Source organism: Delphinapterus leucas, chromosome 20 (assembly GCF_059928025.1).
Source record: "Delphinapterus leucas isolate spDelLeu-1000000601 "Yukka" chromosome 20, BTC_Dleu_Yukka2, whole genome shotgun sequence".
NCBI classification, from domain to species: Eukaryota; Metazoa; Chordata; class Mammalia; order Artiodactyla; family Monodontidae; genus Delphinapterus; species Delphinapterus leucas.
The window spans coordinates 3936371-3960160 of NC_143148.1; the positions used below are offsets into that span (position 1 = coordinate 3936371).

Here is a 23790-nt window from a genome sequence, read left to right on the forward strand (position 1 = left end):
TCCCAATGAGGATTTAAGCGCAGAGTGCTTAACATAAGGATTATTTCATGCTTTATGGTGCTATGTATGAGGCAATTCACCCTCCACATCTGTTCGATCTCCTCGCCCTTGACTACAAATCCCAGCATGGCTTGCGAGGATGTAGAGCCCGGACTACATTTCCCAGCGTGCTCCACGTCCCAAGGAGACAGTAGCAGGGAGGGCCAGTGAAGGCTCTGGGGGAGCTGTCATTGTGGACCCCGTCTCTTCGGTTCCTTTCCCGATGTGACCCAGGGGTTCTATCAGGGACTTGGGGTGCTTTGGGACTCTGCCTAGGACCAACTGTGCCTTTAGGGGCGTGGCCCCGAGGACTACGTTTCCCAGCGTGCCCAGCGGCCGATCGCCGTGACCTTTGTACCGCAATCTTTACTTCCCAGCATGCCCCGGGAGGTCACCCAGGGATTGTCTTGGTCTAAGGGTTGCGGACAAAATTTCCCGTACTGTCCTGACGTTTCCCACGACCTAGGGAATCCATTCATTCATTCATCCAAAATACTATTTCCGATCGCGTTTTATTAGGCTCAGTTCTTGGCACTGGGAGCAAGTAGTGCACACGGAAGACAAAAATTCCTGTCCTCCTGGGGCTTATTTCTAGATGAAGCGAGCAGACTTTTCGGACTTTTAGTCCTTTTAGGACTCCCGGGCTGTCAAGTCCATTTCCTACTAGGTCCCCAGGGGACAGTTCTTCGTCCTTTTGATACTGTGAACTACATTTCGCAGCATGCCCTGTGGGGCACACCTGTAGCCTTTAGACTCCATTTCCCAGCACTCGCAGGAGAATCCTCTCAATCATGTTTCCTTTCGACACCTCGGAGCTGCGAACTTCCCAGTGTGCCTCGGGGCCGATCGAGGCCGGAGTGTTGCCAAGAGCAATTTCCGCTTATGGACTCTATTTCCCAGCGCTCCCCGCGGCCTTCCGTGAGGCGGTTGCCATTCGCCTCTCCAGGCTGAGGACTCCATTTCCCAGCGCGCCCCGGGACGGCGGGGTGACGTCACGCGCCGGGCGGGGGCCAGTGGATCCTTGGGCGGCGCGGGGCGGCGCGGGACGGTGCTGGGCGGGCGGTAGATCCCGGCGGCCCGTGGGCGGGCGGCGGCGGCTCAGGGCTCGGAGCTCGGCGCTCGCTCGCTCGTTCGCTCACGGGCTGGCGGTGCGATGTCGGGCGAGGATGGCCCGGGTGCGGGCCCCGGGGCGGCGGCGGCAGCGGCCCGCGAGCGGCGGCGGGAGCAGTTGCGGCAGTGGGGGGCGCGGGCGGGCGCCGAGCCGGGCCCCGGGGAGCGGCGCGCCCGCACCGTGCGCTTCGAGCGCGCCGCCGAGTTCCTGGCGGCCTGCGCGGGCGGCGATCTGGACGAGGCGCGCCTGATGCTGCGCGCGGCCGACCCCGGCCCGGGCGCCGAGCTCGACCCTGCTGCCCCGCCGCCCGCCCGCGCAGTGCTGGACTCCACCAACGCCGACGGCATCAGCGCCCTGCACCAGGTCAGCGCCCCCGCCCGGGCCCGTCCCGGGGACCTGAATCGCCCTGGGTCTGCGCCACCTCGAGCACCCTCCCTCCCCTGTCCGAAGTCACCGTTACTAGTCCTGGTCTGCGCCGTTGCTGCTGCTCCGGTCCCTGCCATCCCGTGCTGGCCCTCTTTTCCGCCCACCCACCTCGAGCTCCCTTCTTCCGATCCTGAGACACTTGAACTGACCCTGGTCTTTGCCACCCTGCGCCGCCCTCTCCCTGGACCCGAGCCATTGTTGACGGTCTCAGTCCAGTCCCTCCTAGTCTCGTCACTTCGCGCTGCTCTTTCCCGACCTTGAGCTCTCTTTACTAGTCTCGCCTGTGCCACCTCCACCGGTTCCACCTCTACTTTGTCATCTAATGCTGGACCTCTTTCCTGAGTCGGTGACACTTACAGCTCTACCGGTGCCCACAGTTTCCCCCTTCCAGGCAGGTATCACTTTCCTGGAGCAGCATCCTCCTCTTTCTTGGGCCTGTGCTGCTTCCCCCCTTGGTCTCTGGGCTGGGCCACCTCTTTGGCTAGGCCCAGGGCCTTCCATGCCACTTCTTTCATCCTTGGTCTGTGCCATCTGTTGCTGTCTAAGGATGCTTTTTCCTGAGCCCCTGCCTTCAAGGCTCTGTATTCTTTTTTTGGCCGTGGCTGGCAGCACGTGGGATCTCAGTTCCCTGACCAGGAATCGAACCCATGCCCCCTGCAGTGGAAGCTCGGAGTCCTAACCACTGGACCCCCAGGGAATTCCAGCTCTGTATTCTTGAAGGGGATGCTCCCCGGGTCTGGGTCACCTCATGCTGTCTCCCCGACCCCCTTCACCCTCATGGCCTCTTCATTCTCCTTCTGCGGGCTGTGCCACCTCTTGTCTCCCACTGTAGGCCTTCTCTCAGGGATGTGTCTTCTTCTCCAGGCACCTCCTCTCTGCCTCTCCTCTTGCCTTGGCCAGACCTGCATCATCACCCTTTTTTTCTGGGAACACTCAAAGCACCCACCTCTATCTGGCTTCGGGACACCTCTCTGTCCTTTGGTCACCTTGCTTTCGCTGCCTGGATCCCCTCCTGTGGATTTGGGCAGATTCTTTCTCCCGCAGCATGTGCCATTTCTCCCAGCCCCCCATCATATCACCTTCCCAAGGGGTCTAGCACCCTGTTTCTCCTCTCTGTCCACCCTGGGGCCCCCATGCTGTTCCAAAACACTCTGATTGCTGTCTCCAGGGTTGCTCTGAACTAGGGCCCCCCAAATGTCCCACAACTAGAGTTCTCTCTATTTCTGCGTGCTTTTATCACTCCTCACCCCCCTCCAGTGGGACCACCAGGCACAAGCCACAGAAGAGCTCTGTCCCCTCCCTCTGTCCCTGAGACTGTCTGCCTCCTAGTCTCCTCGAATTGGTCCAGTCCCCAGCCCTCTTCTGTGCCGGAACCGCTAGGGTTTGGTTACTTTGGGGCCCAGAGAGGACCCTGGGAAGGAAACCTTGGAAGGGGGCAGAGGAGTGGGGTGGAGGCAGGAAGAGGCCCACTTCTTAGGTTCCCAGGAAGAGGAGAGGCTCAGCAAAGCAGAGTAGTCCTGAGTTCTGATCTCAGTTGCTCGACTTTGTGATCTCGAGTTAGTGTCTTTTCTCTCTGTGCCTCAGGTTTCTCATCTGTTAATGGGGCCAGTAGTCAGCCCCTCCCTGGCAGGGCTCTGGCAAAGGAGGAAAAACACCCTTCAGGAAGCGGCTGTGGGCATCCAGTTGGGGAGTTGCAGCCCCTGGTCCAAGTACTACCCCTCCCCCCTTTCCCTTTCCCTACCTCCAGGCCTGTGCCCTGCAGAGGCCCTAGTGCTCTCTGGGACATTTTCCTCCATCTAGAGGAGGGCCTCAGAGCTTGGCACGCCCAGGAAAGGGGCCTCAGGTTTCATTGTCCCCCTTCCTCCGCCATCGTCCCTGCCCCTGGCTCCCCTCGACCTTCCCGAAGGGGTTCTTGGCCCTGCGTTGCAGGCCAAGGCCCATTCCCCGCTCTCTCCCTTGGCCCAGACCCTGCAGAAGACCACCCCGGCCTGGCCTGTTAGGTGGGATCCCTCTCCCACTCCCGCTACAGGCGAGCACTCGGTAAACGCCCTTGCCAGGACTTTGCAGGAGGCATGAAGGATTAGGGCATCTGAGGTTCAGAGAGGGGAAGTCCCCGCCTAGGGTCACACAGCCAGCAAGCAGGGGTGCTGGGGTTTGGGTCAGGTCTGGGCGTCTGGTGACCAACTCGTGTTGGTTTGCCCAAGACTGGCCTGGTTTTAGCACTGAAAGTCCCAGGTCCCAGGAAACCCCCAGACAGGCAAACCGGAGCAGTTGCCCACATTATCTGGGTGAGTCCTGCGGCTGTGGTTTCTGTTCTGCATGGAGCAGGTCCCCAGGCATCAGCTCCCTGCTCTGGTCGGGTCCCTAGGAGTTCTCGAGCCTCAGCCCCAACCTCAGGCTGGTTTGTCAACTGCTAGACGAGGCTGGTATATTCTACCCCCTCCCTAAAATTACCTTGTAATTAGTGGCCAGGGGTCTGGGGTCTGGAATAGGAAAGACTGTGAGCCAGGATTCTTAGTTCTCAACAGGAAGGGGTGGGGGAGTCTGGACCCCTGAGTCTGAGGGAGGGGGGGCTGGGGGCCTAGATTCTTGGATCCCTGGTGCCCAGGCCTCAGGCATCTTTCACATGGATGCCTGTGCCCGGCCAGGTCCTTGAAAGGGAAAGGCCCATCTCTCTCCTTGCCCCCCTCCCCCATCACCATGACAACCAAATGGAAATAAACGGAGCCCAGAGTTCATCCCGTTCCCAGGGCACGTGTGGCCCCCCTTTCACAGCCTGAGTTTCCATGACTTCATGCTCTTGGCCCTTGTAGCTCCCTCCCCCTTCTCCAGATGGATGGTTTTGGAGAGGTGAGGGAGCTGGAGGTTAACCTACCCTGAGGACCTGGGAGTCCAGGTCCACTCCTGTCCCTCAGCCCTTGCTCAGGTCCCAGCGCCCACCCAGTGTCCACATGCGCCCGGGGCTGAATCCCTTCTCTGGCCCCCACTTGGTGTGAGTGCTTGTCTCCTGGAGCTTTGATTCTTCCTCCATCAAACAGGACCCTGACAGCCGTAGGATTGGGGAAGATGCCCGTGCAAGCCCCTTGGTGCAGCGCCCTGTGCCTAGGAGACCCTCGGTGCAGGGGAGCTGCCTCTCCTCAGGCCCCAGGTCCCGGGCACACACTAACTCGGTCATGTCTCCCAGTGGAGGAGGCCTGCCCGGGACCCTCACTCTGTCCCAGGTTTCCAGGGACCTGGTGACTTTACCAGTCCTGCACAGCCTTGGGCCCCAGGGGTCCAGCAGTCTCCCCTCCAGGTACAAGGCAGGGCCATGGTCAGTTCTTGTAGAGTATCTGTTGGATCTGAGGGAGGGGCTGGGGCCCTGGACCCCTGGGTCTGAGGGAGGAGGGGCTGGGCCTCCTCCCTTCGGTTCATCACTGGAAGCCCCATCCTTCGGCGGTGACTGTGGGTGCGTCTCATCTAACAAGCACCGTTCAGGATTCCTACACCTGGGTGTGAAGCCCCCCTCTCTTCTCTGTCCAGTTCCTCCTCTCATGGTCTCCAGTAAGCCCCAGATGCCTGGCTGACCTAAGCACTGGGAAGCCGGGGGGTTTTAAACAGCTGGGTGGCTGGAGGGGCCTCCGGGGACAGGGTTGGTGCTTTCTAGAGCCATCTGGGTCTTCTCCTTGATTGTCAGGGCCGCTTGGCCCTGCATCTGCCTAGCGGTCCCTGCTGGGGGTCCTGCCGGCAGGGCATGCAGGGTCTGGACCAGGTGAAGGTGACAGCCTGTCCCGCCCCCAGGCCTGCATCGACGAGAACCTGGAGGTGGTGCGCTTCCTGGTGGAGCAGGGTGCCACGGTGAACCAGGCAGATAACGAGGGCTGGACACCCCTGCATGTGGCCGCCTCCTGTGGTTACCTGGACATTGCCAGGTGAGGCGGGGAGGGTGGGCGGGGCCTGATGAGAACGGGCCCGGACCCCTCCGCTCTGACCTCGCCCTGCCCCCAGGTACCTACTGAGCCACGGGGCCAACATCGCCACGGTGAACAGTGATGGGGACCTGCCCCTGGACCTGGCCGAGTCTGACGCCATGGAGGGGCTGCTGAAGGCGGAGATTGCCCGCCGAGGTGGGCCTCGGGGGCTGCTGCGGGGCGGGCCCTCCGTTCCCGAGGACCCTGACTCTCTGGGCCTCAGTCCCTACATGGGAAGCGGGGTGTGAGTACCTACCCCCAGGGTTATCCAGAGTAATTGGAGGAAGTGCTTGGCACAGAATAAGAGCGCCAACCACTGTTGGCCTGCACTGTCACTTTATCCTCGAGTGACTGAGGAAGTTGAGGTAGAGGCTTGTCCAGGGATTCATTACGTGATTGCAGGTGATCTCAGGAATTTTACTGGGGTGTGGGTAGGGGAATGCACAGGCTTCTGGGGAACTGGTCTGTCCCGTGCTCAGGATCACTGAGCCCCAGTGTCCTTAATATGGGGCCCAGGACCCCTCAAAACTCTGTCTGGCCATGCTCATTTTTCTAGGGGGAGTGTGTATTACTTCTAGCAGGTTCTCACCTTCCCCCTGCCCCGCTACAAATAGCCGTCTGGGGCCAGTTGGTGTGCAGTGTGCGTGGCTGAGCTGGGGGCGGAGGACACGGGGCAGGTCAGGTGGGGGATGGCCAGCAGCTTCACCGCTTCACCCAGTCTCCCGCCGGAGCCCTGGGTCACAGCCCAGCTGTGGAGGTGACTGTCTCATCCGCAGAGCGAGGGTGGCGGCAGCAGTGCCTCGCGGGTGGTCAGGGCTCAGTGGGTGGGAAGGTGTGAGCGCAGGGCCAGTGGGCCTGGCAGGTCTGGAGGGCTGCACAGGAGGTGCGGGCAGGCTGGTAAAAAGTAGATGCCGGGGCGTCCGAGGTGACACCCAGACTGCTGGCTTGGCTCTGGGTGGGAGGGACAAGGGCCCGCCCTTGGGCAGCTGTGTGTCGGTGGTCGTGAGAGCCACGCAGGGTATGGAGGTGCTGGTGGGCGAGCCGAGGTGGGCAGCTGAGGTCCAGGAGCCCTGCTTTGGTTCAGGTGGAGGGGAGTGGGAAGCAAAGGAAAGACAGAACCGGGGTTTTCTCCCTCCCCTTCTCCACCTTTTTATCTCAAAAAACCTCAAACTCAGAGGCAGTTTTCGATAGCAGTCCGATGAGTGCCCACATGACCTTCACTGAGATTTACCAGGGCTTTTCAGCAGCCTCATGGAGATACAATTCACAGTGTGTACAGTTCACCCTTTGGAAGTGTACGATCTGGTGTTTGTTTGTTTTTAGTGTGTTCACACTAAATGTTGTGCATCCATCACCACATCGATTTTATTTTATTTTTAAAATTTTTATTATTTTTAAAAATTTTATTTTATTTATTTAGTTTTGGCTGCGCGGGCTTCAGCAGTTGTAGCATGCGGGCTCGGTAGTTGTGGCATGCGGGCTCTAGAGTGCAGGCTCAGTAGTTGTGGCGCTCGGGCTTAGTTGTTCCGCGGCATGTGGGATCTTCCCGGACCAGGGCCCGAACCCATGTCCCCTGCATTGGCAGGCAGATTCTTAACCACTGTGCCACCAGGGAAGTCCCCACATCGATTTTAGATGATTTTGATCACCCCCAGAGAAATCCCACACCCCTGAGCTGTCATCCCCAGCCCTGCATCCCTCTCATTGGCTTTGTGTCTCTAGATTTGCCTATTCTGGACGTTTTGTATAAGTGGAATCGTAAAGTATGGACTCAGGGGTTTTTCACTTTTTGGCATGATTGCCCGTGCTCCCTCCCTCTCCTCTGGGGGTGGACCTCCCTGGGTCTCTCCCTGCACCTGGTTCTCATGTCACGTCCAGCTCCCAACACCTGGATCAGCCTTCGCCCTCCTCACCCCCCGTTGTTTCACACACGGCTCCCTCAGCTTGGACCTGGCTGTTTCTTCAGTTCTGCAGTTTTGGAACTTCTCAGCGAGTCCCTCCGGGAGACAGGCTCTGTCTCTCTGCCCCGTTACTGGTGATGTTAACCTGGAACCTCGTTCGGGGGGTTGCCCAGGTGACTCTACCGTGGAGGCATCTTCCTCCCTTTGTAGTTAAAAAGTAGTCTGAGATGGGGATGGACACATAATACACTAATGTGTATAAAATAGATAACTAATAAGAACCTGCTGTATAAAAAATAAATTAAATAAAATTTAAAAATAAAAAAAAAAAAAGTAGTCTGCAGGGCAATGCTTGGAGGCCACCAGGGGGTGGGTGATCTCTCGGACATCCTGTGTGTTTCTGCAGGAAGTGCCCAGAGCTCACATCACCTTCTCACAGCAGCCCATGTTCCCCTTCTGCGGGGCGAAGGTTGGGGGATGTTGGCTTGTAGGGCCGACCAGGCACAAAGGCCTGTGGTCCTACTGGGAGGCCCCTCTGCTGCACTGCTGGGGGTGGGAGGCACCTGCCAACAGCACTGCAGCCACCGCCTCCGGTGTCGGGTGGCTCCTGCCCCACGGCTCCGCGATGCTTGCCTTCACACGGAAGCCTCAGCGGAGCGTGGTCGGCAGAGTCTCTGCATTTTACCACAGTTTAAAAAAGAAGGGCTTCCCTGGTAGCGCAGTGGTTGAGAGTCCGCCTGCCGATGCAGGGGACATGGGTTCGTTTCCCGGTCCGGGAAGATCCCACATGCCGCGGAGCGGCTGGGCCCGTGAGCCATGGCCGCTGAGCCTATGCATCCGGGAGCCTGTGCTCCGCAACGGGAGAGGCCACAACAGTGAGAGGCCCGCGTACCGCAAAAAAATAAATAAATAAAATAAATAAATAAAATAAAATAAAAAAGAAGACAATTTATGGCCTTAGGTAACCGCGGTCTAGGAGTTACATGGACTTGAGGCGTGGTTTGATCGAGGTGCACGGTAAAAAGAACCCCTCCATCACTGCTGAACTCTGTATTGACTTCATTCTTAGACAGCTTCTCTCCGTGAGGCATTGATTCTTAGCATGGCTGCTAGCAGTGCGGGCTGGTGCCCCAGCGGAGCTAGAGCTCGACTCCTCCGTAGCCCCATCCACAGTCCTCTGACTGGCGCTCTTAGGGCCGCCTTGGCCACAAGCTTGCCCCTGAGCCCGTCACGGTGGCAAGGAGGATGGCCAGGCCTGGCGAAGTGGCCACCCATGGAGCCGGGCTGTGGGCTCAGCCACGTAGGCTGAAAGCAGGGGTCAGGAAAAGGCAGAAGTCTTCACGGAGGCAGGAGACTGGATGCCTGCAGGTCCAAGCAACAGCTCCACCGCAGATGCTGTTCCCACAGCCCGGGCCGCAGGGACACAGTCCAAGCACAGGACTCTCTGGCTGCTTGCTCAGAAGGGCCATGGTCGGACCCACAGGGACTTGGAACTGGGCAGGGAGGACACGTAAAGTGTTTCTGAAGCATTTGAAGCAATCACTTGAAATCCTAACATCAGGACAGTGGCCGTGGGGCAGTTACTCTCAGAGACGGGCAGCTCTGACAGTCAGTTCCGGTGATGGCAAGGCAGAGCACTCTTATCTCTGGCTGGCAGGAGTGCGGGTGATTCCAGCCACCGTGGGAACCAGCTGGACAGCATGGATTACAGCTGGAGATCCACATTCCCAGTGTTCCAGCACTCCTAGGCCACCCGATGGAGGCTTCAGTGTTGAGAGGATGTGGCCAACACCCAAGGGCGAAGGGATCAGTCAGTAATCTATAAATGAGTGATCCAAGCAGTGGTCGGCAAACGTTTTAGGCAGTAAATTTTTTTTTTTTTTTTAGCCACACTACATGGCATGTGGAACTTCCCCGACCAGGGATCGAACCCAGGCCCCCTGCCCATGGAAGCTCAGAGTCTTAACCACTGGACCACTGGGGAAGTCCGTAGGCAGTAAATATTTTAGGCTTTGCGGGACATGCTGTCAGGTTGCAACCACTCTACCCTGCTGCTGTGGGGGGGAAAACAGCCAGGGAGGATATGTAAATGAGTGGGTGTGGCTGTGTTCGGATAAAACTTTACTTACAAACACAGGTGGCTGTCCAGAAGAGGCAAGTCCGCAGTGACAGGAAGTGGATTGGTGGTTGCCAGGGGCTGGGGAGGGACTGCTTAATGGGGTACGAGGTTTCCATTTGGGGTGATGAGAAAGTTGAGGTACAGATAGGGTCAGTAGTTGCACATTGTGAAAGTCCTAAAAGCCACTGAGTAGTATGCTTTAAAATAGTGAAATTGGGCTTCCCTGGTGGTGCAGTGGTTGAGAATCTGCTTGCCGATGCAGGGGACACGGGTTCGAGCCCTGGTCTGGGAAGATCCCACATGCCGCGGAGCAACTAGGCCCATGAGCCACAACTACTGAGCCTGCACGTCTGGAGCCTGTGCTCCGCAACAAGAGAGGCTGCGATAGTGAGAGGCCCGCATACCGCGATGAAGAGTGGCCCCCCAAAAAAACAAAACAAAACAAAAAAATAAAAATAAAAAAAAAAGACTGGCCCCCACTTGCCGCAGCTAGAGAAAGCCCTCGCACAGAAACGAAGACCCAACACAGCAAAATTAAATAAGATAAATAAATAAATAAAATAGTGAAATTGGTAAATTTTATGTTAACCAAACTGGTGGCCCGCACGTGCAGGCTGTAGTTTGCCAACCCCCATGAAGAGCTCTGTTAATAAACATGGGCAAATCTCGGCAAAGAGCAAAGTTGCAGAAGGATGCGTTTGAACACGCAGGATACTAACTGTGGTTGCTGAATAAAAGATTGGCAAACTCTGCCCTTCCCTGCCTGCAGCAAGGCGCCTGCATCTATAATAGGACTGAATGTAGGTGATTCCCTTTGAGGAGGTCGGGGAGGAGAGAGGGAGGGGGGGGTCCCTGAGTCCCTGGCACTCTCCTGGCCTCCACCCCAGCCTGGGCCTGCGGGATGGGCCTTAGCCAGCCAGACATTCCTGGAATAGCTGCCCCTGGGAGTCCCCGCCAGCCAGGGGACCCTAAGGTAATCCATTGGAGTTTAGTCCGAGTGCCCAGGTGCCACCGGGTGGCGCCAGTGCGCAGCTGGACCTGGACAGATTTGGTCCGGGCGGGGATTGCGTTTCTGGGATCCTCCGGGTAGCCCCGGGGCAGCATTTCCAACCTGCAGTAAGGGTGTAACCAGTTTCACGTTCAGGAAAGCAGATTCATGATGGTGGTTACCTCTGGGGCCGCGGGGAGGGGCACCCTGTCATTGCCTCTGTTGCCTTGTACTGCTGTAAGCCAAGCGGCCGTACACCGCATCTTCGCCAGTGCTGTCCAGTGGAAAGCCAGAGTCAGCCACAAGCGTAATTGAGAATTTCCAAGTAGGTGCGTGGAAAAACAAAAACAGTTGAAGTTAATTATAGTAATATAGTTATTTAATCCAGTACGTCCGAGACATTATCATTTCAATATGTAATCAATATGAAAAACTATGCGTGAGCTGCCGCACACTCTTTTTTTCTGTGCTTCGAAATCCAGTGTATTTTACATTTACAAGGCGTCTCAGTGGGAAGTAGCCACAGTTCAGGGGCTCCGTAGCTGCACGTTGCTGACGGCTGTTGAGCAGGGCGGCTCAACTCTGTGCAGCGCTTGGGTGAGTGAGAAATTTCACAATCGAAAAACTAACAGCCAGTAATACACTTCCCAGGAGAGAGAGTACACATTCCCTAGAAGGGACTGTTTTTGACTCCCGTCTCAGTAGGTCATAACGTGCAAAGTACAGATTCTCAGTGACAGTCTAAAGGTAATATTCCAGCCTCACAAGGCTGCCCGTTTTGATCCACAGTCAACTTACGTTTAAAGTCATAACTTGCCTTTTGCATCCATAAATGCAGTACAGTTTTCCATGAGACCAGTTGACTACAGTGAAATTGGCGAGTGAGGAAGCATGGTTGCCTCGCACAGATGGTGCAGGTGACAGCAGGGAACAGCAGCTGGTGGGAAGGTGCCGCTGCCCCAAGGTACGGGCACTGTTTAGTGGCTTTTTGCCTGGTTTATCCTACTCATGAGTGATAACGGTGACAAAACACACAAAGATGCTGGGCTAAGGACTGTATCTGTAGTGATAGGAAGTGTAAGATGTAAGATTCCTGCGCCCTCCATCCTCCCAGCCCCCAGCAGTGACTCAGAGACCCTTAGTGGACCCCAGGGCTTCACGGAGCATGGTTGGGAAGTAACAGAGCTAGTTCAGAGCTAGTCCTCCCAGAGGAGGCTCAGAGCAGAGGGACCAGGCCAGGTGCCACTCTGTGCTTCCTGGGTCTCAGGATGGGAGTCCCACCTGTCCTCCCTTCTTGTCCTCCCAGGTGTGGATGTGGAAGCAGCCAAACGGGCCGAGGAGGAGTTGCTGCTTCACGACACAAGGTGCTGGCTGAACGGGGGCGCCATGCCAGAGGCCCGGCACCCCCGCACGGGGGCCTCTGCCCTGCATGTGGCCGCCGCCAAGGGCTACATCGAAGTGATGAGGTGAGCTGGGCCGGTGTAGACCCTCCCTCTTCCCCTGCCCCTTGCACTGGGCCAGCCTGTTGCTTCTCACTGTCTTACACCTTCTTGTGGATTTTGTCCCTTCCCTCCCTTTTCTAATTTATGTACCTAAGGCCATGCATTTCCCTCTAAGTACAGCCTTAGCTGCATCCATAAGTCTTGATGTGCAGGCTTCTCCCTGTCCTTCAGTTTAAAACGTTTTCCAACTTGTAGTCTTCCTTGACCCAGGGATCACTTAGAAGTATGTCGTTAATTTCCAAATACATGGGATTTTCTGGTCGTAGTTGAATTACATGCATGCCTCATTTCATTGTGCTTCGCCAATAGTGTTTTTTTGAAGATTTGTGGCAACCCTACGTTGTCAGATGAAGGTGAATGTTTTTTAGCAATAAAGTGTTTTTTAATGTATGTACATTTTTTTAAAGACATAATGCTGTTGTACACATAACGGACTTAACTTTTATATGCACTGGCAAACCAAAAAATTAATGTGACTCGCTTTATTTCAATATTTGCTTTATTTCTGTGGTCTGGAACCAAATCCTCAATATCTCCGAGATCTGCCTGTACTCACTTCCTGGCTTACTTGCACTGTGGTCAGAGAACAGGTTCTTTATGATTCCAGATTTCTGGAATTCATTGAGGTTTGCTTCATACCCCAGTCTGTGTAAGCTGGAATGCTTCATAACCCAGTCCGTAAGCTGGAAAAGAATTGTGTTGTTAAGTACAGCGTCCTATATAGGTTATTAGGTCCACTTTGTACTCATGCTATTTAAATCTTCTGTATCCGTAGTGATTTTTCCCCCCATCTGCTTATTCTCTCAGTTGCTGTGAGAAGTGCAGTAAAATGTCTCACGATGATTGGATTTTTGCTGTTTCTCCTTGTAGTTGTGTCAGTTTTTGTGCTGCATATTTCGAGGCCAGGTTATGTGGTGCATCTGTATTTTAAATTGTTGCAGCGTGTACTCTCTGCTCCTCATCCTCGCCTTGGTCTTGTCCATTTCTGAGTGCCTCACCCCTTCCTGTCAGTAGTTGGTTCTACTTCTTATCATCAGACTCCCCTGTTCTCTCTTTATTTTTTCCCTCTCTCTCATGTGATGTTATACTTTCTATTTAGTATATAAATGGAGTCCAGATGAATCTCTCCATCTCTGCTCACCTCTGTGTTAATGAATTTTTAGAAAGGTCTTCCAGGGGAATTCCCTGGTGGCCTAGTGGTTAGGATGCTGGGCTTTCATTGCCGTGGCCCAGGTTCAGTACCTGGTCGGGAAACTGAGATTCCGAAAGCTGCACGGTGCGGCTGGGGAAGAAAAAAAAAAGGAAGCTTTTCAGTGAGGAACTTAAGATGACGCCTAACAGCTCCAGGCTCATGTCCTGGCTGCTTCCCCTAATTCAGAGGTAGAGTGCCTCGTCCTCCGTAGTTCCAGCGAAAGTCCTGGGTCTGATACTCACTGGGCTACCTTGCACACCTGCTCATCCCAGGGCTGATCCCTGTGGCAAGGAGGGTGGGACACTGTGAATGGTCAGGCCCGGTGATGTGCCCAGCCCTGGAAGCTGTGCCCTCTTCTACCCGTGGCTTCCACCCCTGAGTCTCAGGTGGCTGCTTCAGCTCCTGCCATTGAATCTGTGTCCCAGCCAGCAGGAAAAAGCAGGGGGAAAAAGGAGCAAATGTCCATTTCTTTTAAAAGAACAGTCCAGAAGCGGCGTACATACTGAATACTGACATCCCATTTGCCAGACCCTTCTCAGCTGGCCACTCCTAGCTGTGAAGGAGACTGGGAGATTCTACTTCAGCAGGCAACCCACTGAAAGCTGGGTGCCATTTTTTTTTTTTTTTAAGAAGGGTCTTCCCAGGGCAGGGGCCCTCATCTTCATTCAGGGCTCTGCAGTGGCTCCCCACCTATTTATCTATTTATTTATTTGGCTGCACCAGGTCTTAGATGCAGCACACGGGATCTAGTTCCCTGACCAGGGATTGAACCCAACCCGGGCCCCCTGCATTGGGAGCACAGTGTCTTAACCACTGGACCACTGGGGAAGTCCCTGGGTGCCATTATTAAAGGTGGAAGGAGAGTGGATATTCATGGACAGCCTCATTCTCTGCCACAGAACTGAAACGCTTTGGCCTTAGAGATACTCACTGACTGTAATTTCATTTCCTCCCCTTAGTATGGGTTTATAACCGGATCTATGGACTGCATTTTTGGAAGAATGTAGCTGACATTCTCCTCGTTAAAGATGAGTGGCAGGGTAAAGGTGTACATTTCTTTGATGGTATTCACTCAACACTTACTGAGCACCTGCTGTATGCCAGGCCATCTTTTAGGTACTGGGGATATAGCAGCAAACGAGACAGATCTGGGCCCATGTGCAGTTCGCAGCCTTGTCGGGGAGGCAGTCAGACAAGTGACTGAGGAAGCCGGTCACATCACATGGCCCTGAGTGCTCAGAGAGGGGTCCTCAGCCTCCACCCTGGTGACGTGGGGCTGGATAACCCTGGGGGCCTGTCCTGTTCATGGGGGTGGGACACTGACCTCCACCCACTAGGTGCCAGGAGCCACACCCCACCGCAGTAACGACAACCAGGCACATCTCTGGGCGTTGCCCAACGTCCCTTGGGGGTCAGCGTCGTCCCCAGTTGAGAACCACTGGTCCAGAGGGATATAAACAGGGCAGTGGGGGAGAGCAAGTGTGGTGGGGAGGTCCCCTTCGAGATTCGGGGAGGAGGTTGTGACTACCGGGGAGGAGGTTGTGGCGCGTGCTTGGGGGAGGAGCGGACGCCCACACGGCTGGAGCAGAGTGAGCTGGGGGGCCCCACAGAGGTGCTTTTGTTTAAAATAGCTCCTTACAAGGTACCTCGTCTCTCCGCCTTTCCCACCTTGCTTCAGCTCTTTCTCACTGACACGGAACCTAAATGCAGTTCTCTAAAAGCAGGCGTGTCTACCCTACGCTGAGTTTGCAGAATTGCCCTGGACCAGATCGTGTGGTCTAAGGTGGTGATTATCTCACGGGAAAGAACCGTCTAAGCCAGGGGTTCTGTCTCGGCACTGGTGGCATTTGGACCAGATCGTTCCTGGCTGTGGGCCCATCCTCTGTGCTGCGGGATGTTTAGCAGCATCCCTGGCGCCGACCCACTGATGCTTCTGGCTCCCACCCCTACGTTGTGACATCCAGAAACATCTCCAGACATGGCCAGACGTCCCCAGGCGGCTATGTGGTCCTGGTTGAGAACCGCTGCTCTGAGCCAGAGGGGTCCTGGAACAGTGCTGCCCCCAGGCCGCCCCTTCTGGGGTCTCATCCTTTCTCTAGGCTTGGGTGCTGGGAACCCCTGCCCTCACCTCCCCTGGAGCTGCCTCACAACCAGGGGTGACGCTCAAAAGAGTTGAGCACTGCAGGTACAAGAAGCAGGGTTCCAGAGGCCACCTGCTAGGCCAGGGGAGGAGTCAAAGCGGTGGCAGAGAGGGTCACTTCCGGGAGGGGGCGCCTTGGGGCCATGGCGCTTCACCCCCTGGCCCAGGACCGTTTTCAGTACTGTCACAGGTGGTACTGCCACCACAGCACAGCTGGCCGACCTTAGCTCTTGGCCCCGAGCCCCTGTCCTGGTCCTTGACCTGAGCCTCCCTGGCCCCCAGGCTGCTGCTTCAGGCCGGCTACGACCCGGAGCTGCGGGATGGGGACGGCTGGACGCCCCTGCACGCCGCAGCCCACTGGGGCGTGGAGGACGCCTGCCGCCTGCTGGCGGAGCACGGCGGGGGCATGGACTCGCTGACGCACGCGGTGAGGGCCGGTCCGGGGCCCCGGGGACGGTGGGGGGTGGGAGGGCCTCTCCACCAACTCCTCACCTGCCTTTTCACCTCCCCACCCAGGGGCAGCGTCCCTGTGATCTAGCGGATGAGGAGGTGCTGAGCCTGCTGGAGGAGCTGGCCCGGAAGCAGGAGGACGTGAGTGTCTGTCTGCAGCCAGGAGGGAGGGCCTCCACGTCCCTGGGGACCTGCTCTTCCCTGGACGGTGACCTGGGCCCAGTGGGGATCCAGGAGGAGGGGCAGAGCTGGGTACTAGGGGGAGGCGGGGCCTTGGGCCCCGGGGGACCTTGGGACGCAGATGGGAGTCATCTATCCAGGCTTGGGCTGGGCCTTGTCACCCCTGGGACGCCCCCCCCGCCAGCACTGGGCCAGGCCTTGTTGCTGGAAAAACGCAGAATGAAGGGGTGAACGGTGCGGACTCGGGGTCTGAATCCCAGCTCTGCCATGGATTTGCTGTGTGAGCTCAGGCCAGTCACTTAACCTCTTTGGGCCTCAGTTAACTCATCTGTAAAATGGGGATGGGCGCACTTTATGAGTTACATGTTCTGTTACGTGGAGTACGTATTATGCTATGAGTGGTACATATGTAACTAAACAAAAGCATTCAGAGCCCTGCCTGGCACACAGTAAGCACTCTTAGGTGGCAGGAAACATCTCCTGAGGCCTTCTGGGGGCCAGGCCCTCTGCCTGGAGCTTCTGGTGAGTGGCAGGTAGACAGGACCAGACCCCCGTGTTTACAGCTTGGCTGTGGCAACATTGAGGGAGACGGTCCTGTTTCCGGCTTGGCGGACTTGGGCAGCTTCCTGGGGACCAGGGCTCGCACACTGTTGAGGGAGCAGTACGTGCAAAGGCTCAGGGGTGGGGAGTCGTATGGTATCCGGAATTTGGAGAGGGGCCGACCCTGAAGGGCCTTGAATGCCAGGGAGGAGCAGTGTGACGGTGAGGAGGCTGGGGGCTCTGGGAGGGCGTTTAGTGGGTGAAGCAGGGTCTCTGAGAGGTGGGGGCACAGACGAGGCCTGGGGGTGTCTGGGAAGGGAGACCTGCAGCACAAGGGGTTTGCTAGGAGGGGCGGGGGAACTGCTGTGCAGGCTCCGAGGTGTGAAGACACAGCAGTCGGGGAACTGCGCCCTGAGATGCCATTTGGGGGCTGGGCCTGACAGCGAGCCTTAAGGGAGGAGGCCGGGCCTGGCAGCCCGTGTCCGGTGTGCTGAGGGGTTGGGGAGAAGTTTGGGTAGCTCGCCCCTGGGAGGTAGAGGCCAGGAAGCCTGGGGGCCCCTGAGTACTGGACGACTCATTTGAGACCCAGGGCGCCATGTCTAGGAAAACTCAGCCAGTGCACAAATCATCTCATTCCCCCCTGTACCACCTCCACCCCGGCACAGTTGTATGTGGGACCCAGGAGGGTCTGCGTGTTCTGCCCCTCCCCAGTGGCTCCCTTCCCCCTTTCAGCTTCGGAACCAAAAGGAAGCCTCCCAGAGCAGGGGCCAGGAGCCCCAGGGGCCCTCCAGCAGCAAACACCGAAGGTAGGGGAGAGGCGCCTGGAGGGTAGGTGGGCTGGAGGTTCCCCAGGGCTTGGACCCCAACGCCCTCCCCTTCCCACCAGGAGCTCTGTATGTCGTCTGAGCAGCCGTGAGAAGATCTCCCTCCAGGACTTGTCCAAGGAGCGCCGGCCTGGTGGGGCAGGGGGGCCCCCAATCCGGGACGAGGATGAGGGAGAAGAAGGCCCCTCAGGTGAGGGGCTGGGGGTCTGGGGTCCTGAATCTGGAGAGGAGGGGGCTGCGGGAGGAAGGGCTGGTGCTCAGAGACCTCTCCTGCTTCCTACACTGTAGAGCCACCCCCTGCAGAATCCAGAACGCTCAACGGGGTCTCCTCCCCACCACCCTCTAGCCCTAGGAGCCCCATGGTGAGTCTGGGTTCCCGGAGGCCGTGCTGGCCTGGGAGGTTGTGGGGGGCGTAGCCATAAAGCCTGTGAACCTCTTGTCAGGGCAGGTGGGGTGAAGACTACAGTTCCCAGAATCCTCTGGGACAACTGACTGCCTTTTCCTGGCTGTGCCTGTCCTCCCCACCCCCCAGTTGTAGTTTGTGATGGTCCTTTTGGGGGTAACACTTGAAGTTCTTGAGAAGTAGGACCCGCTCCCTGTAACTGATACCCTTCCCTTCTCCAGACCCCCGACGAGGCCCCCTTCTCCACGCGCTTTGGCCTCCAGAAGACGGGGAGCTCTGGGGCCCTAGGTCCTGCGGAGAGGCGGGGCGCCGAGGGTGCCTCGGGGGCTGGGCTGCAGCGCTCCGCCTCCTCCTCGCGGCTGGAAGGAACCTCCACTCAGGTGAGCAGGGTGAGGGGCAGGGGACCAGACCCTGCCTAGTCAAGGAGAATAGCCCCCTCCTCTCCTCTCCCCGCAGGCCAGGGAGCCCCGTCTTGCCAGAATTACCCCCACCCCCTCCCGGAAGGTGCCGGAGTCCTCTGCCCCGTGAGTCTGGCGGCCCGGGTCCCGCCGGGAGTGGGGCAGGTCTGGGCCCCTGTCTTGTCAGCCTTTGCTCTCTGGGGTCTGGTCCCTGCCTCCCACTCTTGGCCTCAGTTTCCCTTTTGGTGCATTAAGTAAAAGCTCACAGTAAAACTCCAAGGCCACCGTGATCCGGCCTCCGGCGGCCCCCACCCGCCTCTCCAGCCCTCCGCCCTCCTTTCTGACGCGGGCTCGCTCCTGCCCGGGCCCTTCACTGTGGCTCCCCACTCACCCCCACAGGGCTTCCTTCCTCCCTCTCTCAGGTTTGTTTGAATGTCAGCTTCTCAGGGAGGCCCACCAGCCCCGCTGCACTCACTGCCCCAGCCTCCGGACACGCACACCTCCAGTCTCCTGTCCTTGCTCTGTCTTTTCTTCTCCAGGGTGCTTCATCCTTCTGACGTATCGTGTGGTGTCCTGATCTTTCTGTGGTTATCCTCTCTTTTGCTTGCATCTTTTCTGCTCAGATCTGACTCATCGGGGCAGAGATAATTTGTTTCTTTTTCTTGTGCTTCTTGCTGTATGTGTGGTGCCTGCCACGTAACGCAAGCTTGAGTAATATTTGCTGATTGAATGCATTCACACAGGTCTGAGATCTCCAGGCCTCCTCCTCCCTTGGATAACTCCACTCCTGCCTCCAGGATTCCGGAGCCTGAATCCCCAGTGAAGCCAAATGTCCCCGTAGCCTCTGCAGCGCCCCCAGCGGACTCCCGCGACCGCCGGAGGTGAGGTGAAGAGGCCTGGGGGCAGGAAGCAGCTGTCTCCCCAGCTGGGAGACAGCTGCCTTACCCAGGAGTCCCAGGGTTGGCGCTGAGGTCCTCTGGCCAAACTTGACTTCCCCTGAGAGTGTCAACCATGGGATGGGACAGGGTCCAAAGGAACCCTCTCTGAGGTCGGGGCCCTTCGCTCAGGTCCTACCAGATGCCTGTGCGGGATGAGGAGTCTGAATCTCAGCGGAAAGCTCGCTCTCGCCTCATGCGCCAGTCTCGGAGGTCCACACAGGTGTGGGATGGGGGCCTGGACCCCTGGGTCTGAGGGAGGAGGGCCTGGGGGCCTAGACTCTGTCCTGAAGTGGCTGGGCCCTGAGTCCTGGACCCCCTGACTGCCCCCTTCTCCGTGCCAGGGTGTGACTCTGACAGACCTTAAAGAAGCAGAGAAGGCTGCAGGAAAGGCCCCAGAGCCAGAGAAGTCGTGCCTGCAAAGCCTGGTGAGAGGGTTCAGGTGCCCGGGCAGGGGGTGGTACAAGATGCCCTCGTCCTCTGACCCCCGCGCCCCTCTCCCACAGGACCCTTCCCGGCGACCCCGAGTCCCCGGGGTCGAGAACTCTGATGGCCCTGCCCAGAGAGGTGAGGTCTGGTCTCTGGGAGGTGGTCAACCTGGGCCCACCGAGCCTCCTGCTACAGTCTTACTGTTTTCCTGGGGGTTGGGCCCAGAGACCCTGACCCTGCAGAGGGGACCCGTCCACAGATCACTGGGCTGACTCCTGCCCCTCCCCCAGCAGAGGCGCCCGAAGGCCAAGGGCAAGGACCACAGGCCGCCGAGGAGCACCGCAGAGTCAGCAAGGAGTGGCGGGGACCTGCCGAGGTGCGGGGCGGGGCCCAGGCGGGCCGAGCTGGGGCTGTGGGCCGGCCTTGGAGGTGGGCTGGGGGTGGAGCTAAGCTGAACCCCACCTCCGCCCACAGGGGGAGGAGGCGGAGCCGGCGCCTGCAGACCGCAGCCCAGGATCCAGGTACAGGGTGGGCAGGAAGGGTTTGGGCTGTCTGTGGGGTCGTGGGCACGCCCCATGACGCCCTCCTTGCCCTCACCCCAGCACTCCCGAGGGCGGCCCCTCTTCTCGCAGGCAGCGGGACCTCAACCCAGAACCAGAGCCAGAATCAGAAGAGCCTGATGGAGGCTTCAGGAAGGTTCGCGATCCCACCCCACGATTGTGCCATTAACCCCCACTTGCTGGTTTTTATATACCTGCCCTCCTGCCCCCTACTTAGTGGCTCTGCCTGACCGATCCAGGCATCCTGCTCTTTTCCGGCCCCACCTGAGCCACAGTCACCCCCCTTCCCCGCAAACATGCGGCATCTCAGCCGGCAAGCCTGACCCCCGTGTCCCTCCTCCTGGGGCCCCCAGCTGTATGCAGAGCTGCGCAGTGAGAACGAACGACTTCGCGAGGCCCTGACCGAGACCACACTGCAGCTGGCGCAGCTCAAGGTGGAGCTGGAGCGTGCCACGCAGGTGAGGACGCCGCGGCCCTGGAGGTGGTGGGAATTGGCTGGCGTGCCAGTGCTGGCTCCGGATTCCTGGGAGGTAGGGCCAGAGCGTCGAGGGGAGGGGCCTGAGTGGTGGGGGTACTAGGACCCTTGGGAGGAGGAGCGTGGGCAATGAGGGGCGAATGAGGGGCAGAGCTAAGATCTCGGAGGCGGAGCCTGGCCCAAGAGGGGCTGGGTTTGTGGTCCTGAGCAGTGGGTGGGGAGGTCTGGGCCAGCCAGGAGTCTGCCTTTCCCCCTCTCACTGCTGGTTTCCCCCTTCTGGCCATTGCGGTTTGGATGCTTCTCTGAGCCCTGCTCTTTTTGTGTCCTCACCAGAGGCAGGAGCGATTTGCAGAGAGGCCCGCCCTTCTGGAGCTGGAGAGATTTGTGAGTAAGGGTGGCTGGAGCGGGGCCAGCTGTGTCCCCAGCCTTACAAGCTCAGGCGGGTCTGGATGAAGAGGGCCACACTGACCTTCTAACGTGCCCCTCTGCCCGTTCCCCGCCTCTCTCAGCCATACTTGACCTCTGGCCCTCCCCGACCCCCGGTCCCTCGTCCTCACCTTCCCGTTTATTCCAGGAGCGCAGGGCCCTGGAGCGGAAGGCAGCGGAGCTGGAGGAGGAGCTGAAGGTGAATGCTAATGGGGAGCTGAGGGCAGAGCGAGGGTGGGCAGTGGGTGCAGCCTGCCCAGGGCCACCTGGCTGACCCGTCCCACCTCGCAGGCCCTGTCCGACCTCCGGGCTGACAACCAGCGACTCAAGGATGAGAACGCAGCCCTGATTCGCGTCATCAGCAAACTCTCCAAGTGACTCTGGAGGAGGCCCTTCCCCCGCACCCATATTTATACAGCTGCTTCTGCCACATGCACCCCTTCCTTTGCGTGAACACGAGTGACAGGGCTCCCGGGGAGTCTCTGAGAAGCCATAACCTCCCCTCGGGACCTCCAGACTGGGAGGGGAGTACAGAGTCCCCAGGAGCCAAGGGGGGCCATCCGAAGCCAGGATGGAGGCGGAGGCCGAGCCAGGTAGGGGGACGTCGCTGAGGGGGGACTGGGGCTGGAGGCGGGACCAGGAAGGAACCGAGGACCAAGAAACGCCAGGACCAGAGTGGCCGCCCAGAGGTCCCCCCTCACGTGTGATGCCACCCTCATCACCCCTCCCACTCGTGAACAGGGATCCGAGAATGTGCCAATAGTCCCTCCGGCCTCGGCCAGGTGGGCCTGTATATAGGGTCCGTGTGCAATAGGGAGGGATGTCTTCTATTTTTTGCTGCCCCCTCGCGGCCCACTGTCTGGGGCAGGGGGAGAAGGTATTTTCGAGATAAAGCACAGGCACCACAAATAAAAGTCGTGAAGTTGCCACTCAGTGGCTGCGTCCTTGGCTGGAGGTGGGGCACTGCTTCCCATTCCCGTGCTGGGGCTGTGCCTGCCCGTCACGGGGTGGGACAGGGCTTCAGGAAGAGCGGCCAGTTGGAACAGAGGTCCCAATCCAGGGCCCACGTGGTCACAAGTTGGCTTGGTACAGAGCAGGAAGGGTCAGCCGGGCGAGGGGTAGGGGCTGTGAATATTGGGTTGGGGAGCTTGGGTCTTGCCATCACTGCTTTTGAAACAAATTTGAGTCAGTTGCCAACATTTAAAACTTGGGGTAGTTCACATATAAAAGTCCGGGGTTTTGACTTTCCTGAATAAACAGGACTCTGACAGTGCGAGCTGTTCGGTCCTGCACGGCCGCAGTTGGCTGGAGCCAAGTAGGAGCTATCCTCCAAGCTGGGGCATTCATTCATTCACTCGCCCACTCATGGTCCTGTTCTCCTTGCCTGGCCCTGTCCTACGTGTTGGTGGTACAGTATTGCATGAGACAGGGAAAGATCCCAGACATTTCAGGAGGAGAGGCATGAGGCACCCAGTGACAAAATAAAGGCGTTGCCAGTGGTAGTGCCGCGGAGAGAAAGCAGAGGGGGCGGCAGGGGTTAGGGAGGCTGGTGTGCGCGTGTGCAGGAGTGCGTGCCTGGCGGAACACTGATTGGCCCAGAGGGGGCGTGGCAGACCACGGGGGTCCGGGATTGGTCCAAAACTGGGGCCTGTCTGATGGCAACCCCGAATGTCAGGCTGTGACATTTTGTACAGGGTGGTCAGAATAGACCTTACTGGAAAGCTGGCACTGGCAGGTACTTGAAGGCGTCTGGGAACGAGCCATGTGGGTATTTGAGGAGTCTTCCGGATGAGAACAGCGTGGGCAAAGGGATAAAAATGTGCCTGAAATGTAGGAAAGTAGCAGGGGATGAGGTTGGAGAAGTAAGGGCTGGCCTCGTAGGAGTGTGGCCCTGGTAAGGACTTTTTTTTTTTTTTGGCTGTGCTGCGTGGCTTGCGGGATCTAAGCTCCCCGACCAGGGATTGAATCTGTGTCCCCTGCAGTGGAAGCGCAGAGTCCTGACCACTGGACCTCCAGGGAAGTCCCAGGGGAGAACTTTTGTCTTGGGGAACTGCTTGCTTCTGTGGTTCTTTGGTTAGAAACAGGGGCCGGGGCACCAGGCAAGAGGCTGAAAGACTATTAGACACCTGCTGGGGCTGAGAGTATTCCGGGTGAAACGAACAGCATGAACTGAGGCGTGGAGACGGGAAGAGGGAAGCAGAGCACTGTGCTCGAGAAGCTTGTACGCTTGGCAGGCTACAGGCCCTCAGCTGCCGAGCCACATCTTGGATTTTATCTGGTGGGACATGGGGAGCCTGGGGAGGTGTGTGAGCAGGGGAGAGGGTGGGGTTGAGAAGGGAAGGGATCTCGGAGAGATGATGTGTCTGGTTCCCGAAGGAAGCAGAGGCGTGAGGGCGGCAAATAGGGGCTGAGGATCAGCTCCTGCCTGCCTGGGGCTGTGCCTCTGGTTCCTTCCGATCTGGTTTTGGAGGGCGCCATCTGGTGGCTCGGCTAGAAGCTGACTGAGCTCCGGGGGAGAGGCCAGTAGGAATTGGTTGGGGTGGGGAGGGGAGCTTGTTAGGGGACATTCTGGGGAAGCAGAAGCGTCCAAGCTGAACCAGGTTGGGATCCAGAGAAAACCAGTCCCAAACCAGCCTCGCCAGCCACCCAGATGACGGGAAAAAGTTGCTGGCTGGCCAGAGGGAAAAGGAGCTGTTGCTGAGGAGGTAGGAAGCTTCCTGTTAGGCCGTCGTCTCACAGGATGAAGAGTGGCCGGGAAGCCTGTGACACATTCAGGAGGCAGCCACTTCTCCGTAGCTGGAC

The 23790-nt window shown here is 58.1% G+C and overlaps 1 protein-coding gene across 5 annotated transcripts; it reads left to right on the forward strand.

Annotated features, from left to right (window-relative positions):
• Positions 1-1088: 1088 nt before the first annotated feature.
• On the forward strand, positions 1089-21917 carry PPP1R12C (protein phosphatase 1 regulatory subunit 12C). Of its 5 annotated transcripts, none has more exons than XM_022585914.3 (22): positions 1089-1513; positions 5357-5487; positions 5564-5682; positions 11841-12000; positions 15651-15795; positions 15885-15959; positions 17271-17344; positions 17425-17552; positions 17651-17724; positions 17987-18145; positions 18222-18289; positions 18907-19044; positions 19231-19321; positions 19443-19526; positions 19605-19665; positions 19818-19903; positions 20002-20048; positions 20130-20223; positions 20441-20617; positions 20896-20946; positions 21137-21187; positions 21280-21917. In XM_022585914.3, exons 1-22 carry the CDS (start codon positions 1193-1195, stop codon positions 21364-21366), a joined length of 2421 nt encoding a protein of 806 aa, XP_022441622.1. In that variant the 5' UTR covers positions 1089-1192; the 3' UTR covers positions 21367-21917. The 5 variants fall into 5 exon arrangements, with proteins under 5 accessions (XP_022441622.1, XP_089758183.1, XP_022441623.1 ...); XM_089902057.1 differs by having other exon boundaries at positions 20441-20545; positions 20896-20979; XM_022585915.3 differs by having other exon boundaries at positions 19821-19903.
• The last annotated feature ends 1873 nt before the right edge of the window (positions 21918-23790 follow it).